General features: G+C 45.0%; 1 protein-coding gene across 1 annotated transcript in view; it reads right to left on the bottom strand.

The window, feature by feature from the left end:
* IMPDH2 (inosine monophosphate dehydrogenase 2) overlaps positions 1–20,184 on the bottom strand; it is a 357,093-nt gene that overhangs the window by 134,466 nt on the left and 202,443 nt on the right. The window contains exon 11 of the mRNA XM_069206199.1: positions 16,547–16,691. Coding sequence (XP_069062300.1) covers positions 16,547–16,691 — 145 coding nt within the window. The remainder of the gene's footprint in view (positions 1–16,546; positions 16,692–20,184) is intronic.

The raw sequence follows: 20,184 nt of genomic DNA, 5'->3' as shown, positions 1-20,184 counted from the left end.
TAGTAGTGTTGTGTACCAAGGTTGTCTTGCCCATGTCGGTGCTATTAGTATGAGTTTGAGTTTGTTTTGACTCAATTTGTTTACTAGATATGGAAGGAGTGGGAGAGGGGGAAAAGCGTAAGCAAATATCCCTGACCAGCTCATCCATAACGAATTGCCCTGAGACTGATCTTGTGGGTACCTGGATGCGAAGTTTTGGCATTTTGAGTTTTCTTTTGTTGCAAATAGATCTATTTGTGGTGTTCCCCACATTTGGAAGTAAGTGTTTAGTATTTGGGGGTGAATCTCCCATTCGTGGATCTGTTGGTGATCCCGAGAGATTGTCTGCTAACTGGTTCTGAATTCCTGGAATAAATTGTGCTATTAGGCGAATGTGGTTGTGAATCGCCCAATGCCATATTTTCTGTGTTAGGAGACACAACTGTGTCGAGTGTGTGCCTCCCTGTTTGTTTAGGTAATACATTGTTGTTATGTTGTCTGTTTTGACAAGAATGTGTTTGTGTTTTATTATGGGTTGAAATGCTTTGAGCGCTAGAAATACCGCTAACAATTCTAAGTGATTTATGTGAAACTGTTTTTGCTGTATGTCCCATTGTCCTTGGATGCCGTGTTGATTGAGGTGTGCTCCCCACCCTATCATGGAAGCATCTGTTATTACGTATTGTGGCACTGGGTCTTGGAAAGGCCGCCCTTGGTTTAAATTTATACTGTTCCACCATTGAAGCGAGATGTATGTTTGGTGGTCTATCAACACCAGATCTAGAAGCTGACCCTGTGCTTGTGACCATAGTGATGCTAGGCACTGTTGTAAGGGCCGCATGTGCAACCTTGCGTTTGGGACAATGGCTATGCATGAAGACATCATGCCTAGTAGTTTCATCACCAGTTTGACTTGTATCTTTTGATTTGGATACATGGTCTGTATCACATTGTGAAATGTGTGAACTCTTTGTGGACTTGGAGTGGCAATCCCTTTTGCTGTGTTGATTGTTGCTACTAAGTATTGCTGTGTTTGACACGGCAGAAGGTGTGACTTTGTGTAATTGATTGAGAAACCTAGTTTGTGGAGGATTTCTAGGACATATTTTGTGTGTTGTGAACACCGTCTTAGCATGTTGGTTTTGATTAACCAATCGTCTAGGTACGGGAACACATGTATTTGCTGCCTTCTGATATGTGCAGCTACTACTGCTAGGCATTTTGTAAAAACTCTTGGTGCAGTTGTTATTCCGAATGGCAACACTTTGAATTGGTAATGTATCCCTTGGAATACAAACTTTAGGTACTTTCTGTGTGAAGGATGTATTGGTATATGGAAATATGCATCCTTTAGGTCTAGTGTTGTCATGTAGTCTTGTTGTTTGAGCAGTGGGATTACGTCTTGTAATGTAACCATGTGAAAGTGATCTGATTTGATGTAGGTATTTAATGTTCTGAGATCTAGTATAGGTCTCAGACTCTTGTCTTTTTTGGGTATCAGAAAGTACAGGGAGTAAACTCCTGTGTTTATTTGTTGTTTTGGTACTAACTCTATTGCTTCTTTTTGTAGCAATGCCTGAACTTCTAGTCCTAGAAGATCTATATGTTGTTTTGACATATTGTGTGTTTTCGGTGGGATGTTTGGAGGGAATTTGAGAAATTCTATGCAATAACCATGCTGGATAATTGCTAAGACCCAAGTGTCTGTTATTTCCTCCCAATGTTTGTAAAACTTGGTTAGTCTCCCCCCCACAGGTGTTATGTGTTGGGGATTTGTGACATTGAAGTCACTGCTTGTTTGGAGGAGTTTTGGGACTTTGGAACTTTCCTCTATTCCTTTGAAATTGTCCCCCTCTATATTGTCCCCAAAAACCTCCCCGCTGATACTGGCTCTGGTAACTGGGCTTTGTTTGTGAGGTTGTGGCTTCTGTGGTTTGCCCTCGAAACCCCCCTCGAAATTGTGTCTTTCGAAATGTGCCTCTGCTCTGTGGGGAGTAGAGTGCGCACATGGCTTTGGCCGTGTCAGTGTCTTTCTTAAGTTTTTCGATCGCAGTGTCCACCTCCAGCCCAAACAACTGCTGTCCGTTGAATGGCATATTCAGCACAGCTTGCTGTATCTCTGGTTTAAATCCTGATGTACGCAGCCATGCATGTCTCCTTATTGTTACAGCTGTGTTGACAGTTCTAGCAGCTGTGTCTGCAGCATCCATTGCTGACCGTATCTGATTATTGGAGATACCCTGTCCTTCTACTACTTGCTGCGCTCTTTTTTGGAACTCCTTGGGTAAATGTTCAATAAGGTGTTGCATCTCATCCCAATGGGCCCTATCATATCTGGCTAGCAAAGCTTGCGAATTTGCAATACGCCACTGGTTTGCTGCCTGTGCCGCCACCCTTTTGCCTGCAGCATCGAATTTTCGACTTTCTTTATCTGGAGGTGGTGCATCTCCTGAAGTATGAGAGTTGGCTCTTTTGCGCGCTGCTCCCACTACAACAGAGTCTGGTGTTAGCTGTTGTGTAATGTACACTGGGTCTGTTGGTGGCGGTTTATATTTTTTTATCGACTCTTGGAGTAATGGCTCTCCCTTTAACAGGCTCCTCAAACACTTGTTTGGAGTGTTTTAGCATTCCGGGTAGCATAGGAAGACTCTGATATTGGCTGTGTGTGGACGACAGTGTATTAAAAAGAAATTCGTCTTCAATGGGCTCTGAATGAAGGCTGACATTATGAAATGCAGCTGCTCTTGACACCACCTGTGCGTAGCCTGTACTATCCTCTGGTGGCGATGGTTTAGCTGGATAGCATTCTGGACTATTATCTGACACTGGAGCGTCATAAAGGTCCCATGCGTCAGGGTCATCTTGACTCATTCCTGTATGAGTTGGGGATTGCATCATTGGTGGAGTGGCTACCGGTGATGGTTGCGGAGAGTGATGTGGGGATGGTGGCGGTGTTACTTGTTTAGCCACCTTTGCGTGTGGCTGTTTTTCTTTGTCTTGGAAGGCAAGCTTGCGTTTCATTTTGACTGGAGGAAGAGTGCTGATCTTCCCTGTATCTTTTTGAATAAAGAGCCGTCTTTGTGTGTGATCTGGCTCTATTGCCTGTAATTCCTGTCCAAATCTATGTGTCTTCATTTGTGTGGACAGTCCTTGTTCCTCAGTGTAGGAACTTGTTTTCGTTTCCAAGGCCGGATATTTCGGTACCGAAACCTTTTCGGCTGCTTTTTTCGGCTCCGACAAAACCTTTTTTACTTTCGGCGTCGTGCTCTCTCGGTGCCGACCCGTTTCGGTGCCGCTGTCTCGGTGCCGAATCTTCTCTGAGCCACTATCTCGGGCCCGAGATTGCTGTGTGCCGGTATCTCGACCGGAGTCGGATGACTTCGACACCAGCTCGCCCTTTTTCGGTGCCGATGAACGGTCACCTACTTTTCGGGTTAAGCCATGGCCTGTTGGCGGTGGCGTCCCCTGGGCTTTAGCGCTTTTCTCGTGAGTTCTTGGTTTCGACGTCTTACTCACGGTTTTCGGCGTTTCCTCGGGATCGATCTCCTCAGAGTCCGACTCCTGGGTGGAGAATGTTTCTATCTCCTCCTCGAAACACTCTTGTCCTGTAGGCGCCGACGCCATTTGCAGTCTTCTTGCTCTTCGGTCCCTGAGTGTCTTCCTCGACCGAAACGCTCGACAGGCCTCACAAGTATCCTCCTTGTGATCTGGTGACAAACACAAGTTACAGACCAGATGTTGATCTGTATATGGATACTTGTTATGGCATTTTGGACAGAAGCGGAATGGGGTCCGTTCCATCAGCCTTTAAGAGACACGTGGCCGGGCCGACCAGGCCCCGACGGGGATGGAAAAAAAACCCAAAGGGCCACCGGAGCTCTTCTTAATTCGGTGTCGATCTGTTGTAACTAACCCGATACCGAACGCAAACAATACCAATGATTTTTCCGAGATTCTAACTAACTTTCCGACCCGAAACACGGAGCGAAAAGGAACACGTCCGAACCCGATGGCGGAAAAAAAACAATCTAAGATGGAGTCGACGCCCATGCGCAATGGAGTCGAAATGGGAGGAGTCCCTCGGTCTCGTGACTCGAAAAAAGACTTCTTTGAAGAAAAACAACTTGTAACACTCCGAGCCCAACACCAGATGGCGGGATGTGCACAGCATGTGTATCTGCAGCTACAGATGCCATCGAACATGTATATATATGGAAAATGTCACTTACCCAGTGTACATCTGTTCGTGGCATTAGTCGCTGCAGATTCACATGCTGTGCACATCCCGCCAACTGGTGTTGGGCTCGGAGTGTTACAAGTTGTTTTTCTTTGAAGAAGTCTTTTCGAGTCTCGAGATAGAGGGACTCCTCCCATTTCGGCTCCATTGCGCATGGGCGTCGACTCCATCTTAGATTGTTTTCCCCCGCAGAGGGTGAGGTAGGAGTTGTATATGCTAGTAATAGTGCCCACGCAATGGAGTGAATACGTATGTACATAATGTAGTTTAAAGTAATAATGAAAATGTCACTTACCCAGTGTACATCTGTTCGTGGCATCAGTCGCTGTAGATTGGCATGTTTTGCATAGCTCGCCATCTGGTGTTGTGCCGGAGTGTTACAAGTTGTTTTTCTTCGAAGAAGTCTTTCGAGTCACGGGACCGAGTGACTCCTCCTTTTGTCTCCATTGCGCATGGGCGTCGACTCCATCTTCGATTGTTTTTCCCCGCAGAGGGTGAGGTAGGAGTTGAATTGTAGTAATAGTGCCCATGCAATGGAGTGACTAAGTATGTACCTATTTAAGGTTGAGATGATACATATACAAATAGTTGAAGGTAACTTCCAAACTGCTACAGGCTCCCGGGGAGGCGGGTGGGCACATGCGAATCTACAGCGACTGATGCCACGAACAGATGTACACTGGGTAAGTGACATTTTCAGTTCGATGGCATCTGTCGCTGTAGATACGCATGTTTTGCATAGACTAGTAAGCAGTTATCTCCCCAAAAGCGGTGGCTCAGCCTGTAGGAGTGGAAGTAGTTTGAAATAATGTTCTTAATACGGCTTGACCTACTGTGGCTTGTTGTGCGGATAACACGTCTACACAGTAGTGCTTGGTGAATGTGTGAGGCGTAGACCATGTGGCTGCCTTACATATTTCTTGCATTGGGATGTTTCCTAGAAAGGCCATGGTAGCACCTTTCTTTCTGGTTGAGTGTGCCCTTGGTGTAATGGGCAGCTGTCGTTTAGCTTTAAGGTAGCAGATTTGGATGCATTTAACTATCCATCTGGCTATACCTTGTTTTGATATTGGGTTTCCTGCATGAGGTTTTTGAAATGCAATAAATAGTTGTTTAGTCTTTCTGATGTTCTTTGTTCTGTCAATGTAATACATTAATGCTCTTTTGACATCTAATGTATGTCGTGCCCTTTCAGCTACGGTATCTGGTTGTGGAAAGAACACTGGAAGTTCCACTGTTTGATTTAGATGGAACGGTGAAATAACCTTTGGCAAAAATTTAGGATTAGTCCTTAGGACGACCTTATTCTTGTGTAGTTGTATAAAAGGTTCTTGTATTGTAAACGCCTGAATCTCGCTTACTCTTCTTAGGGAAGTAATGGCGATGAGAAATGCAACCTTCCAGGTTAGGAACTGTATTTCGCAGGAGTGCATGGGTTCAAAAGGTGGACCCATAAGTCTAGTTAGGACAACATTTAGGTTCCATGAAGGAACAGGTGGTGTTCTTGGTGGTATAATTCTCCTAAGGCCCTCCATGAATGCTTTAATGACTGGTATCTTATATAGGGAAGTTGAATAGGTAGTCTGCAGGTATGCAGATATTGCTGCAAGGTGTATTTTAATGGAAGAGAAAGCCAGGTTAGATTTTTGTAAGTGAAGCAAGTAACCCACTACATGTTCTGGAGTTGTGTGTAATGGTTGTATTTGATTAATATGGCAGTAGCAAACAAACCTCTTCCATTTACTTGCATAGCAGTGCCTGGTGGATGGCCTTCTGGCTTGCTTTATGACTTCCATACATTCTTGGGTAAGTTGTAAGTGCCCGAATTCTAGGATTTCAGGAGCCAGATTGCTAGATTCAGCGATGCTGGATCTGGGTGTCTGATCTTTTGGTTGTGTTGTGTCAACAGATCTGGCCTGTTGGGCAATTTGATGTAGGGTACTACGGATAGGTCTAGCAGCGTTGTGTACCAGGGTTGCCTTGCCCAAGTTGGTGCTATTAATATGAGTTTGAGTTTGTTTTGACTGAGTTTGTTTACCAGGTAAGGAAGGAGAGGGAGAGGAGGAAAAGCGTAAGCAAATATCCCTGACCAGTTCATCCATAGGGCATTGCCTTGGGACTGTTTGTGTGGGTATCTGGATGCGAAGTTTTGGCATTTTGCGTTCTCCTTCGTCGCAAACAAGTCTATTTGAGGTGTTCCCCAGAGTTTGAAATAGGTGTTCAGAATTTGGGGGTGAATTTCCCATTCGTGGACCTGTTGGTGATCTCGAGAGAGATTGTCTGCGAGTTGATTTTGGATCCCTGGTATAAATTGTGCTATTAGGCGAATTTGGTTGTGAATTGCCCAACGCCAAATTTTTTGTGCTAGCAGGCTTAACTGCGTGGAGTGCGTCCCCCCTTGCTTGTTTAGATAATACATTGTTGTCATGTTGTCTGTCTTGACGAGAATGTATTTGTGAACTATTATTGGTTGGAAAGCTTTTAGTGCTTGAAAAACTGCTAGAAGTTCTAGGTGATTTATATGCAGTTTTGTTTGATGTACGTTCCATTGTCCTTGTATGCTGTGTTGATCGAGGTGTGCTCCCCACCCTGTCATGGAAGCATCTGTTGTTATTACGTATTGTGGCACTGGGTCTTGGAAAGGCCGCCCTTTGTTTAAATTTATGTTGTTCCACCACAGAAGCGAGAGGCAAGTTTGGCGGTCTATTAACACCAGATCTAGAAGATGACCCTGTGCTTGAGACCACTGTGATGCTAGGCACTGTTGTAAGGGCCTCATGTGCAGTCTTGCGTTTGGGACAATGGCTATGCATGAAGACATCAAGGAGTTGTAATATCATCTTTGCTTGTATCTTTTGTGTTGGATACATGCGTTGTATGATGGTGTAGAAATTTTGAATTCTTTGGGGACTTGGAGTGGCTACTCCTTTTGTTGAGTCTATTATGGCTCCTAGGTATTGTTGTACCTTGCACGGCCGAATGTTGGATTTCGTGAAGTTGACGGTGAATCCTAGTTTGAAGAGGGTTTGTATGATCTGATTTGTGTGATTTGAGCACTCTATTAACGAATGGGCCTTGATTAGCCAGTCGTCTAGATATTGGAACACATGTATTTGCTGCCTTTTGATGTGTGCAGCGACTACTGCTAGACATTTGGTAAAGACTCTTGGTGCAGTTGTTAATCCGAAAGGCAGTACCTTGAATTGGTAATGTATTCCTTTGAATACAAACCTTAGGTATTTCCTGTGCGATGGGTGTATTGGTATATGGAAATACGCGTCCTTGAGGTCTAAGGTTGTCATGTAGTCGTGTAGTTTTAGCAATGGTAATACTTCTAGTAGTGTCACCATGTGAAAGTGGTCTGATTTGATGAATGTGTTCACTATTCTGAGGTCTAGGATTGGTCTCAGCGTTTTGTCCTTCTTTGGTATCAGAAAGTACAGTGAGTAAACTCCTGTGTTTATTTGTGTGTTTGGCACTAATTCGATTGCATTCTTTTGCAATAGTGCCTGCACTTCTATCTCCAGGAGATTGGAATGATGTTTTGTCAAATTTTGTGCTTTTGGTGGTATGTTTGGAGGGAATTGTAGAAATTCTATGCAATAACCATGTTGGATAATTGCTAGAACCCAAGTGTCTGTAGTGATTTTCTCCCATGCTTTGTAATAATGACTTATTCTTCCCCCCACTGGTGTTGTGTGGAGGGGGTGAGTGACATGTGAGTCACTGCTTAGTAGTAGGGGTTTTGGGGCGTTGAAATTTTCCTCTATTCCTAGGGAATTGCCCTCCTCTATATTGTCCCCGAAAACCTCCTCTGTACTGTCCCTGGTAACTGGACGGTGTTGCCTGTGAGGTGCTGGCTTGAGTGCTCTGACCCCGAAACCCCCCTCTAAAGGGTGTTTTACGGAATGTGCTGTAATTCCCTCTGCTCTGCGGGGAGTAGAGTGCGCCCATGGCTTTAGCAGTGTCCGTGTCTTTTTTGAGTTTCTCAATCGCTGTGTCCACTTCTGGACCGAACAGTTCTTTTTCGTTAAAAGGCATATTGAGAACTGCTTGCTGAATCTCTGGTTTAAATCCAGACGTTCGGAGCCATGCATGCCTTCTGATAGTTACAGATGTATTAATTGTCCGTGCAGCTGTATCTGCAGCGTCCATGGAGGAGCGGATTTGGTTGTTGGAAATGGTCTGTCCCTCCTCAACCACTTGTTTTGCCCTATTTTGTAGGTCCTTGGGCAGATGGTCAATGAGATGTTGCATCTCATCCCAATGGGCTCTGTCATAGCGCGCAAGTAGGGCCTGGGAGTTAGCGATGCGCCACTGGTTTGCAGCTTGTGCTGCGACTCTCTTACCAGCTGCATCGAACTTGCGGCTTTCTTTATCTGGGGGTGGTGCATCTCCAGATGTGTGGGAGTTGGCCCTTTTCCTAGCTGCTCCTACAACGACAGAGTCTGGTGGCAGCTGTGTAGTGATGAAAGCCGGGTCTGTAGGAGGCGCCTTATACTTTTTTTCCACTCTTGGTGTGATTGCCCTACTTTTGACCGGCTCCTTAAAGATTTCTTTTGCGTGCCGGAGCATACCAGGGAGCATAGGCAGGCTTTGGTAGGAGCTGTGGGTGGAGGAGAGTGTGTTGAATAAAAAGTCATCCTCGACCTGTTCTGAGTGGAGGCTTACATTGTGAAATTGTGCTGCTCTAGCCACCACTTGAGAATACGCAGTGCTGTCCTCTGGTGGAGATGGCTTCGTAGGGTATGCCTCCGGACTGTTATCTGACACTGGGGCATCGTATAAGTCCCATGCGTCTTGATCTTGGTCACCCTGGCTCATGGTGGTGTGAGCTGGGGAATGTGATGGAGTTTGTGCTGGTGAGACGTTAATCACAGGTGGAGGAGAGGGTGGTGGGGTAACTTTTTTCACCACTTTTGTTTGTGGTGTTTGTTCAGTTTGGAACTCCAATCTTCTCTTTCTTCTAATAGGGAGAAGGGTGCTTATTTTTCCTGTCCCCTGCTGTATGAAAATAGGCTTTTGCGTATGGTCTACATCAGTTGAGTGTAGCTCTTCCTCAAACCTATGCTTTTGCATTTGGGAGGTTAGCGAGTGCTCTTCTGTATAAGAGCCTGAAACTGGGTCGGTTGCAGTTTGTTTTGGCACCGAAACCCTGTCTGCATCTTTTTTCGGCTCCGAGGTGACTTTTTTCTTTTTCGGGGCCGAAACCTCTCGGCGTCTATCTTCTTCGGTGCCGCTGTCTCGGCGTCGAGCCGTGTCTACACCGGTATCTCGGTGTCGATGCTTGTCTCCAGCACTTTCTCGGTCCCGAGAAGGCTGCGTGCCGGTGTCTCGACCGGAGTCGGCCGATCTCCGCACTGTTTGGGCCTTTTTCGGTGCCGACGGTCGGTCACCGAATTTATGGGTCGAGCCATGGCCTGGTGGCAGTGGCGTCCCCTGGGCCTTGTAAATCTTCTTCTGAGTGGTTTTCGACGTCTTACTCACGGTTTGTGTATCGTCGAATCCTTCGGAGTCCGATTCTTGGATCGAAAAGGTTCCCTCCTCTTCTTGTTCCTCGAACTCCCGGTGGGCTGTCGGCGCGGACGCCATCTGAAGTCTTCTGGCTCGACGGTCTCGGAGTGTTTTTCGGGACCGGAACGCACGACAGGCCTCGCAGGTGTCTTCACTGTGCTCAGGTGACAGGCACAGGTTGCAGACCAAGTGTTGGTCTGTATAGGGGTATTTATTGTGGCATTTGGGACAGAAACGGAACGGGGTCCGTTCCATCGGCGTTCTTCTGCACGCGGTCGGGCCGACCAGGCCCGAAGGGGGATCGAAAAAATTACCCCGAAGGGCACCGGAGCTCTTCGATCTTAGACGCGGTGTTGAATCTAACTACGCCGATCCCGAACGCAACAATACCGACGAAAATCTTCCGAAATTAGCTATCTTTCCGTTCCGAAACTCGGAGCGACAGGAACACGTCCGAACCCGATGGCGGAAAAAAAACAATCGAAGATGGAGTCGACGCCCATGCGCAATGGAGACAAAAGGAGGAGTCACTCGGTCCCGTGACTCGAAAGACTTCTTCGAAGAAAAACAACTTGTAACACTCCGGCCCAACACCAGATGGCGAGCTATGCAAAACATGCGTATCTACAGCGACAGATGCCATCGAACATATATTTACAAATATACAGATGTTCAAGATCAACTTCTAAATGGCTACAGGCTCCCGGGGAGGCGGGTGGGCGCATGTGAATCTGCAGCGACTAATGCCACGAACAGATGTACACTGGGTAAGTGACATTTTCCGTTCGGTGGCATGTGTAGCTGCAGATACACATGCTGTGCATAGACTAGTAAGCAGTTATCTCCCCAAAAGCGGTGGTTCAGCCTGTAGGAGTTGAAGTTGTCTGAAACAATGTTCGTAGTACTGCTTGGCCTACTGTGGCTTGCTGTGTTGTTAGCACGTCTACACAGTAGTGTTTGGTAAATGTATGCGGCGTAGACCATGTAGCTGCCTTACATATTTCTGTCATTGGAATATTTCCTAGAAAGGCCATGGTAGCACCTTTCTTTCTAGTTGAGTGTGCCCTTGGTGTAATAGGCAGTTCTCTTTTAGCTTTAAGATAACAGGTTTGAATGCACTTAACTATCCATCTAGCAATGCCTTGCTTAGAAATTGGATTTCCTGTATGAAGTTTTTGGAAAGCAATAAATAATTGTTTTGTTTTGCGAATTAGTTTTGTTCTGTCAATGTAGTACATTAACACTCTTTTGATGTCCAATGTATGTAGTGCTCTTTCCGCTACAAAGTCTGGCTGTGGGAAGAACACTGGTAATTCTACAGTTTGATTTAAGTGGAACGGTGATATGACTTTTGGTAAAAATTTAGGATTTGTTCGTAGAACTACTTTATGCTTGTGTATCTGAATAAATGGTTCTTGTATGGTAAATGCTTGAATTTCACTCACTCTTCTTAAAGATGTGATGGCAATTAAAAATGCAACTTTCCATGTTAAGTATTGCATTTCACAAGAGTGCATGGGCTCAAAAGGTGGACCCATGAGTCGTGTTAAGACAATGTTAAGGTTCCATGAAGGAACTGGTGGTGTTCTTGGTGGTATAATTCTCTTTAGACCTTCCATAAATGCTTTTATGACTGGTATTCTAAATAGAGAAGTTGAGTGCGTAATTTGCAGGTAAGCTGAAATTGCTGTAAGATGTATTTTAATGGAAGAGAAAGCTAGCTTTGATTTTTGCAAATGTAGTAAGTATCCTACGATGTCTTTGGCAGATGCGTGTAAGGGTTGAATTTGATTGTTGTGGCAGTAATATACAAATCTTTTCCACTTATTTCCATAGCAATGTCTAGTGGTAGGTTTCCTAGCTTGTTTTATGACCTCCATACATTCCTGTGTAAGGTCTAAATGTCCGAACTCTAGGACTTCAGGAGCCAGATTGCTAGATTCAGCGATGCTGGATTTGGGTGCCTGATCTGTTGTTTGTGTTGCGTTAACAGATCTGGTATGTTTGGTAGCTTGACATGAGGCACTACTGAGAGGTCTAGAAGTGTTGTGTACCAAGGTTGCCTTGCCCATGTTGGTGCAATTAGTATGAGTGAGTTTGTTTTGACTCAGCTTGTTTACTAGATATGGAAGGAGTGGGAGAGGGGGAAAAGCGTAAGCAAATATCCCTGACCAGCTCATCCATAACGCATTGCCCTGAGACTGATCTTGTGGGTACCTGGATGCAAAGTTTTGTCATTTTGAGTTTTCCTTTGTTGCAAATAGATCTATTTGTGGCGTTCCCCAACTTTGGAAGTAAGTATTCAGTATTTGGGGGTGAATCTCCCATTCGTGGATCTGTTGGTGATCCCGAGAAAGATTGTCCGCTAGCTGGTTCTGAATTCCTGGAATAAATTGTGCTATTAGGCGAATGTGGTTGTGAATCGCCCAATGCCACATTTTCTGTGACAGGAGACACAACTGTGTTGAGTGTGTGCCTCCCTGTTTGTTTAGGTAATACATCGTTGTCATGTTGTCTGTTTTGACAAGGATGTGTTTGTAGCTTATTATGGGTTGAAATGCTTTCAGCGCTAGAAATACTGCCAATAGTTCTAAGTGATTTATGTGAAAGTGTTTTTGGTGAGTGTCCCATTGTCCTTGGATGCTGTACTGATTGAGGCGTGCTCCCCACCCTATCATGGAGGCATCTGTTATTACGTCTTGGGAAGGCCGCCCCTGGTTTAAATTTATACTGTTCCACCATTGAAGCGAGGTGTATGTTTGGCGGTTTACCAACACCAGATCTAGAATTTGACCCTGTGCCTGTGACCACTGTGATGCTAGGCACTGTTGTAAGGGCTGCATGTGCAACCTTGCGTTTGGGACAATGGCTATGCATGAGGACATCATGCCTAGGAGTTTCATTACCTTTTTGACTTGTATTTTTTGATTTGGATACATGGCCTGTATTACATTGTGAAATGCCTGAACCCTTTGTGGGCTTGGCGTGGCAATCCCTTTTGCTGTGTTGATTGTCGCGCCTAAGTATTGCTGTGTTTGACGCGGCAGAAGGTGTGACTTTGTGTAGTTGATTGAGAAACCTAGTTTGTGGAGGGTTTGTATGACATACTTTGTGTGTTGTGAACACCGTTCTAGCGTGTTTGTTTTGATTTACCAATCGTCTAGGTACGGGAACACATGTATTTGCTGCCTTCTGATATGTGCAGCTACGACTGCTAGGCATTTTGTAAAAACTCTTGGCGCAGTTGTTATTCCGAACGGCAACACCTTGAATTGGTAGTGTACTCCTTGGAATACAAACCTTAAGTACTTTCTGTGTGAAGGATGTATCGGTATATGGAAATATGCATCCTTTAGTTCTAGTGTTGTCATGTAGTCTTGTTGTTTGAGCAGTGGGATTACGTCTTGTAATGTCACCATGTGAAAGTGATCTGATTTGATGTAGGTATTTAATGTTCTGAAATCTAATATAGGTCTCAGACTCTTGTCTTTTTTGGGTATGAGAAAGTACAGAGAGTAAACTCCTGTTCCTTTCTGTTGGTTTGGTGCTAATTCTATTGATTCTTTTTGTAGCAACGCCTGAACTTCTAGTCCTAGAAGATCTATATGTTGTTTTGACATAGTGTGTTTTCGGTGGGACGTTTGGAGGGAATTTGAGAAATTCTATGCAATAACCATGCTGGATAATTGCCAGGACCCAAGTATCTGTTGTTATTTCCTCCCAATGTTTGTAAAACTTGCTTAGTCTCCCCCCCACAGGTGTTATGTGTTGGGGATGTGTGACTTGTAAGTCACTGCTTATTTTGAGGAGTTTTGGGACTTTGGAACTTTCCTCTATTTTTTTGGAACTGTCCCCCTCTATATTGTCCCCGAAAACTTCCACGCAGATATTGGCTCTGATAAGTGGGCCTTGTTTGTGAGGTCGTGGGTTCTGTGCTTTGCCCTCGAAACCCCCCTTGAAAATGTGTTTTTCGAAATGTGCCTCTGCTCTGTGGGGAGTAGAGTGCGCCCATGGCTTTGGCCGTGTCAGTGTCCTTAAGTTTTTCGATAGCAGTGTCCACCTCCGGCCCAAACAACTGCTGTCCGTTAAATGGCATATTGAGCACAGCTTGCTGTATTTCTGGTTTAAATCCTGATGTACGCAGCCATGCATGTCTCCTTATTGTCACTGCTGTGTTGACAGTTCTAGCAGCTGTGTCTGCAGCATCCATAGCTGACCGTATCTGATTGTTGGAGATACTCTGTCCTTCTTTAACTACTTGCTGTGCTCTTTTGTGGAACTCCTTGGGCAAATGTTCTATTAAATGTTGCATTTCGTCCCAATGAGCCCTATCATATCTGGCCAACAAAGCCTGTGAATTTGCAATACGCCACTGGTTTGCTGCCTGTGCCGCGACCCTTTTGCCTGCTGCGTCGAATTTGCGACTTTCCTTATCTGGAGGTGGTGCATCTCCTGAAGTATGTGAGTTTGCTCTTTTGCGAGCTGCCCCTACCACAACTGAGTCCGGTGTTAACTGTTGTGTGATGTACACGGGGTCTGTTGGTGGCGGTTTATATTTTTTCTCCACTCTTGGAGTAATGGTCCTTCCTTTTACAGGCTCCTGAAACACTTGTTTGGAGTGTTTGAGCATCCCAGGTAGCATGGGAAGACTCTGGTACTGGCTGTGTGTGGACGACAGTGTATTAAATAGGAAGTCGTCTTCAATGGGCTCTGCATGTAGGCTGACATTATGAAATGCCGCTGCCCTCGACACCACTTGTGCGTAGGCTGTACTATCTTCTGGTGGCGACGGTCTAGCTGGATAACAGTCAGGACTATTATCTGACACTGGTGCATCATAAAGGTCCCATGCGTCAGGGTCATCTTGACTCATCCCTGTGTGGGTCGGGGATTGCATCATAGGTGGAGTGGCTACCGGTGATGGTTGCGGAGAGCATTGTGGAGATGGTGGCGGGGTTACTTGTTTAGCCACCTTTGCCTGCGTCTGCTTGTCTTTCTCCTGGAACTCAAGTTTGCATTTCATCCTAATAGGAGGGAGAGTGCTGATCTTTCCCGTTTCTTTTTGGATGTGGAGCCGTCTTTGGGTGTAGTCCGGCTCCATTGCCTCTAATTCCTGTCCAAATGTATGTTTTTTCATTTGTGAGGACAGTCCTTGTTCCTCTGTGTAGGAACTTGATTTCGGTTCCGAAGCCGGATGTTTCTGTATCGAAACCTTTTCGGCTACTTTTTTCGGTTCCGACGAAACCTTTTTTGTTTGCGCCGTCGTGGTATCTCGGTGCCGAACCTGCTCGGAGCCACTATCTCGAGCCCGAGATTGCTGTGTGGCGGTATCTCGACCGGAGTCGGATGACTTCGCCACCAGCGTGCCCTTTTTCGGTGCCGATGATCGGTCACCTATTTTTCAGGTTAAGCCATGGCCTGTTGGCGGTGGCGTCCCCTGGGCTTTTGTTGTCTTCTCGTGAGTTTTATGTTTCGACGTCTTACTCACGGTCTTCGGCGTTTCTTCGGGATCGAGCTCGTCCGAGTCCGATTCATGGATGGAAAAGCTTTCTTCTTCCTCCTGGAAACGCCCTTGTCGACGCCATCTGCAGTCTTCTTGCTCTTCGGTCTCTTAATGTCTTCCTCGACCGAAACGCTCGAGAGGCTTCACAGGTATCCTCCTTGTGCTCTGGAGACAGACACAAGTTACAGACCAGATGCTGATCTGTATATGGATACTTGTTATGGCATTTTGGGCAGAAGCGGAATGGGGTCCGTTCCATCAGCCTTGAAGAGACACGTGGCCGGGCCGACCAGGCCCCGACGGGGGGGATCGAAAAAACCCCGAAGGGCCACCGGAGCTCTTCAAAAGTCGGTGTCGATCTGTTATAACTAACCTGATACCGAACGCAAACAATACCGATGATTTTTCCGAGATTCTAACTAACTTTCCGACCCGAAACACGGAGCGAAAAGGAACACGTCCGAATCCGATGGCGGAAAAAAAACAATCTAAGATGGAGTCGACGCCCATGCGCAATGGAGCCGAAATGGGAGGAGTCCCTCGATCTTGTGACTCGAAAAGACTTCTTCGAAGAAAAACAACTTGTAACACTCCGAGCCCAACACCAGATGGCGGGATGTGCACAGCATGTGTATCTGCAGCTACACATGCCACCGAACATATATATATATATATATATATATATATATATATATATATATATATATATATATAGAGAGAGAGAGAGAGAGATTATTTTATAAAATGACAAAAACCTTACTTTTTTACAAAGGAACGAGTCTTCTGTCCTTTCTATTTGGAAGTATGCCCTATGTCTGCATGGCTCACTGCCTGGAGGACAGATGCAGACGGGGAGGGCCACCTAAGAGTTCTAGGATGGAGGACTATTGCATTCATAGTGGAAAGGCCAGTCCTGCATATGCTTGGTCTCCACAAAAACAGTTTACTACTAGAGATCAGGCCAAATGAAGAAAGACACACACATTGAGTTCTTAGGGGATGTGATAACTATTACAGGGTATACATTTGGTAGGAATCAGTTTGGGGGGGTGGGTGGAAGGGGGGTGAAATGGGTGAAAAAGGCATCTATATGAGATTCACTGAAAAGGACTCAGTGGCCCCAGAGAAGAGAGCCTTAAGGCAGAACACAAGTCTACATCTCAAGGAACCAAGTACTTAGAAAGGGCTGATTATGTGCTATTTATTTTCTAACAGATAAATGCAAATAGTTTATGAAGCTACAGTAACATCCTTTTTGTCCTTGGCAAGAATAAGGTCGCATTTTTAAATACATGGGAAAAGAGACAACTTACCTAAAGTATCTGTTCTGGCTACCCAGATTTTTGTCCATGGCATCCAGAGATCCCATTCCTCGATATTTCTTTAGCCTGATACCATCAGAGAAGAAGTACTCCCCAGGAGCCTCAGAGGTTGCAGCAAGCAGAGACCCCATCATAACTAGGAACAGGAAGTGTACATCACAAAATTATTCCACTATAGCAAAGCAAATGCTTTGGGTATCTTGACTACGCACAAGCACTGAAAGACCTGAACAAATACTTGGTTTCCCATTGTTTTCTGATTTGTAATGAAAATGTCACTTACCCAGTGTACATCTGTTCGTGGCATCAGTCGCAGTAGATTCGCATGTTTTGCAATAGCTCGCAATCTGGTGTTGGGCCGGAGTGTTACAAGTTGTTTTTCTTCGAAGAAGTCTTTCGAGTCACGGGACCGAGTGACTCCTCCTTTTGTCTCCATTGCGCATGGGCGTCGACTCCATCTTCGATTGTTTTTCCCCCGCAGAGGGTGAGGTAGGAGTTGAATTGTAGTAATAGTGCCCATGCAATGGAGTGACTAAGTATGCACCTATTTAAGGTTGAGATGATACATATATAAATAGTTGAAGGTAACTTCCAAACTGCTACAGGCTCCCGGGGAGGCGGGTGGGCAAATGCGAATCTACTGCGACTGATGCCACGAACAGATGTACACTGGGTAAGTGACATTTTCAGTTCGATGGCATCTGTCGCTGTAGATACGCATGTTTTGCATAGACTTGTAAGCAGTTATCTCCCCAAAAGCGGTGGATCAGCCTGTAGGAGTGGAAGTAGTCTGAAATAATGTTCTTAATACGGCTTGACCTACTGTGGCTTGTTGTGCGGATAACACGTCTACACAGTTGTGCTTGGTGAATGTGTGAGGCGTAGACCATGTGGCTGCCTTACATATTTCTTGCATTGGGATGTTCCCTATAAAGGCCATGGTAGCACCTTTCTTTCTGGTTGAGTGTGCCCTTGGTGTAATGGGCAGCTGTCGTTTAGCTTTAAGGTAGCAGATTTGGATGCATTTAACTATCCATCTGGCTATACCTTGTTTTGATATTGGGTTTCCTGCATGAGGTTTTTGAAATGCAATAAATAGTTGTTTAGTCTTTCTGATGTTTTTTGTTCTGTCAATGTAATACATCAATGCTCTTTTGACATCTAATGTATGTAGTGCCCTTTCAGCTACGGCATCTGGCTGTGGAAAGAACACTGGAAGTTCCACTGTTTGATTTAGATGGAACGGTGAAATAACCTTTGGCAAAAATTTAGGATTGGTCCTTAGGACGACCTTATTCTTGTGTAGTTGTATAAAAGGTTCCTGTATTGTAAACGCCTGAATCTCGCTTACTCTTCTTAGGGAAGTAATGGCGATGAGAAATGCCACCTTCCAGGTTAGGAACTGTATTTCGCAGGAGTGCATGGGTTCAAAAGGTGGACCCATAAGTCTAGTTAGGACAACATTTAGGTTCCATGAAGGAACAGGTGGTGTTCTTGGTGGTATAATTCTCCTAAGGCCCTCCATGAATGCTTTAATGACTGGTATTTTATATAGGGAAGTTGAATAGGTAGTCTGCAGGTATGCAGATATTGCTGCAAGGTGTATTTTAATGGAAGAGAAAGCCAGGTTAGATTTTTGTAAGTGAAGCAAGTAACCCACTACATGTTCTGGAGTTGTGTGTAATGGTTGTATTTGATTAATATGGCAGTAGCAAACAAACCTCTTCCATTTACTTGCATAGCAGTGCCTGGTGGATGGCCTTCTGGCTTGTTTTAGGACTTCCATACATTCTTGGGTAAGTTGTAAGTGCCCGAATTCTAGGATTTCAGGAGCCAGATTGCTAGATTCAGCGATGCTGGATCTGGGTGTCTGATCTTTTGGTTGTGCTGTGTCAACAGATCTGGCCTGTTGGGCAATTTGATGCAGGGTACTACTGATAGGTCTAGCAGCGTTGTGTACCAGGGTTGCCTTGCCCAAGTTGGTGCTATTAATATGAGTTTGAGTTTGTTTTGACTGAGTTTGTTTACCAGGTAAGGAAGGAGAGGGAGAGGAGGAAAAGCGTAAGCAAATATCCCTGACCAGTTCATCCATAGGGCATTGCCTTGGGACTGTTTGTGTGGGTATCTGGATGCGAAGTTTTGGCATTTTGCGTTCTCCTTTGTCGCAAACAAGTCTATCTGAGGTGTTCCCCAGAGTTTGAAATAAGTGTTCAGAATTTGGGGGTGAATTTCCCATTCGTGGACCTGTTGGTGATCGAGAGAGATTGTCTGCGAGTTGATTTTGGATCCCTGGTATAAATTGTGCTATTAGGCGAATTTGGTTGTGAATTGCCCAACGCCAAATCTTTTGTGCTAGCAGGCTTAACTGCGTGGAGTGCGTCCCCCCTTGCTTGTTTAGATAATACATTGTTGTCATGTTGTCTGTTTTGACGAGAATGTATTTGTGAATTATTATTGGTTGGAAAGCTTTTAGTGCTTGAAAAACTGCTAGAAGTTCTAGGTGATTTATATGCAGTTTTGTTTGATGTACGTTCCATTGTCCTTGTATGCTGTGTTGATCAAGGTGTGCTCCCCACCCTGGCATGGAAGCATCTGTTGTTATTACGTATTGTGGCACTGGGTCTTGGAAAGGCCGCCCTTTGTTTAAATTTATGTTGTTCCACCACAGAAGCGAGAGGTAAGTTTGGCGGTCTATTAACACCAGATCTAGAAGGTGACCCTGTGCTTGTGACCATTGTGATGCTAGGCACTGTTGTAAGGGCCTCATGTGCAGTCTTGCGTTTGGGACAATGGCTATGCATGAAGACATCATGCCTAGGAGTTGTAGTACCATCTTTGCTTGTATCTTTTGTGTTGGATACATGCGTTGTATGATGGTGTTGAAATTTTGAATTCTTTGGGGACTTGGGAGTGGCTACTCCTTTTGATGTGTCTATTATGGCTCCCAGGTATTGTTGTACCTTGCGCGGCAGAATTTTGGATTTTGTGAAATTGACGGTGAACCCTAGTTTGAAGAGGGTTTGTATGATATGATTTGTGTGATTTGAGCACTCTATTAACGAATGGGCCTTGATTAGCCAGTCGTCTAGATATGGGAACACATGTATTTGCTGCCTTCTTATGTGTGCAGCGACTACCGCTAGACATTTGGTAAAGACTCTTGGTGCGGTTGTTAATCCGAAAGGCAGTACCTTGAATTGGTAATGTATTCCCTTGAATACAAACCTTAGGTATTTCCTGTGCGATGGGTGTATTGGTATATGGAAATAAGCATCCTTGAGGTCTAAAGTTGCCATGTAGTCGTGTAGTTTTAGCAATGGCAATACTTCTTGTAGTGTGACCATGTGAAAGTGGTCTGATTTGATGAAAGTGTTCACTACTCTGAGGTCTAGGATTGGTCTCAGCGTTTTGTCCTTCTTTGGTATCAGAAAGTACAGTGAGTAAACTCCTGTGTTTATTTGTGTGTTTGGCACTAATTCGATTGCATTCTTTTGCAATAGTGCCTGCACTTCTATCTCCAGGAGATTGGAATGGTGTGTTGTCAAATTTTGTGCTTTTGGTGGTATGTTTGGAGGGAATTGTAGAAATTCTATGCAATAACCATGTTGGATAATTGCTAGAACCCAAGT

Source organism: Pleurodeles waltl, chromosome 9, assembly GCF_031143425.1.
Source record: "Pleurodeles waltl isolate 20211129_DDA chromosome 9, aPleWal1.hap1.20221129, whole genome shotgun sequence".
Lineage (NCBI taxonomy): Eukaryota > Metazoa > Chordata > Amphibia > Caudata > Salamandridae > Pleurodeles > Pleurodeles waltl.
The sequence above is the reverse complement of the archived record's forward strand: the minus strand, read 5'-3'. Positions and strand labels throughout refer to the sequence as shown.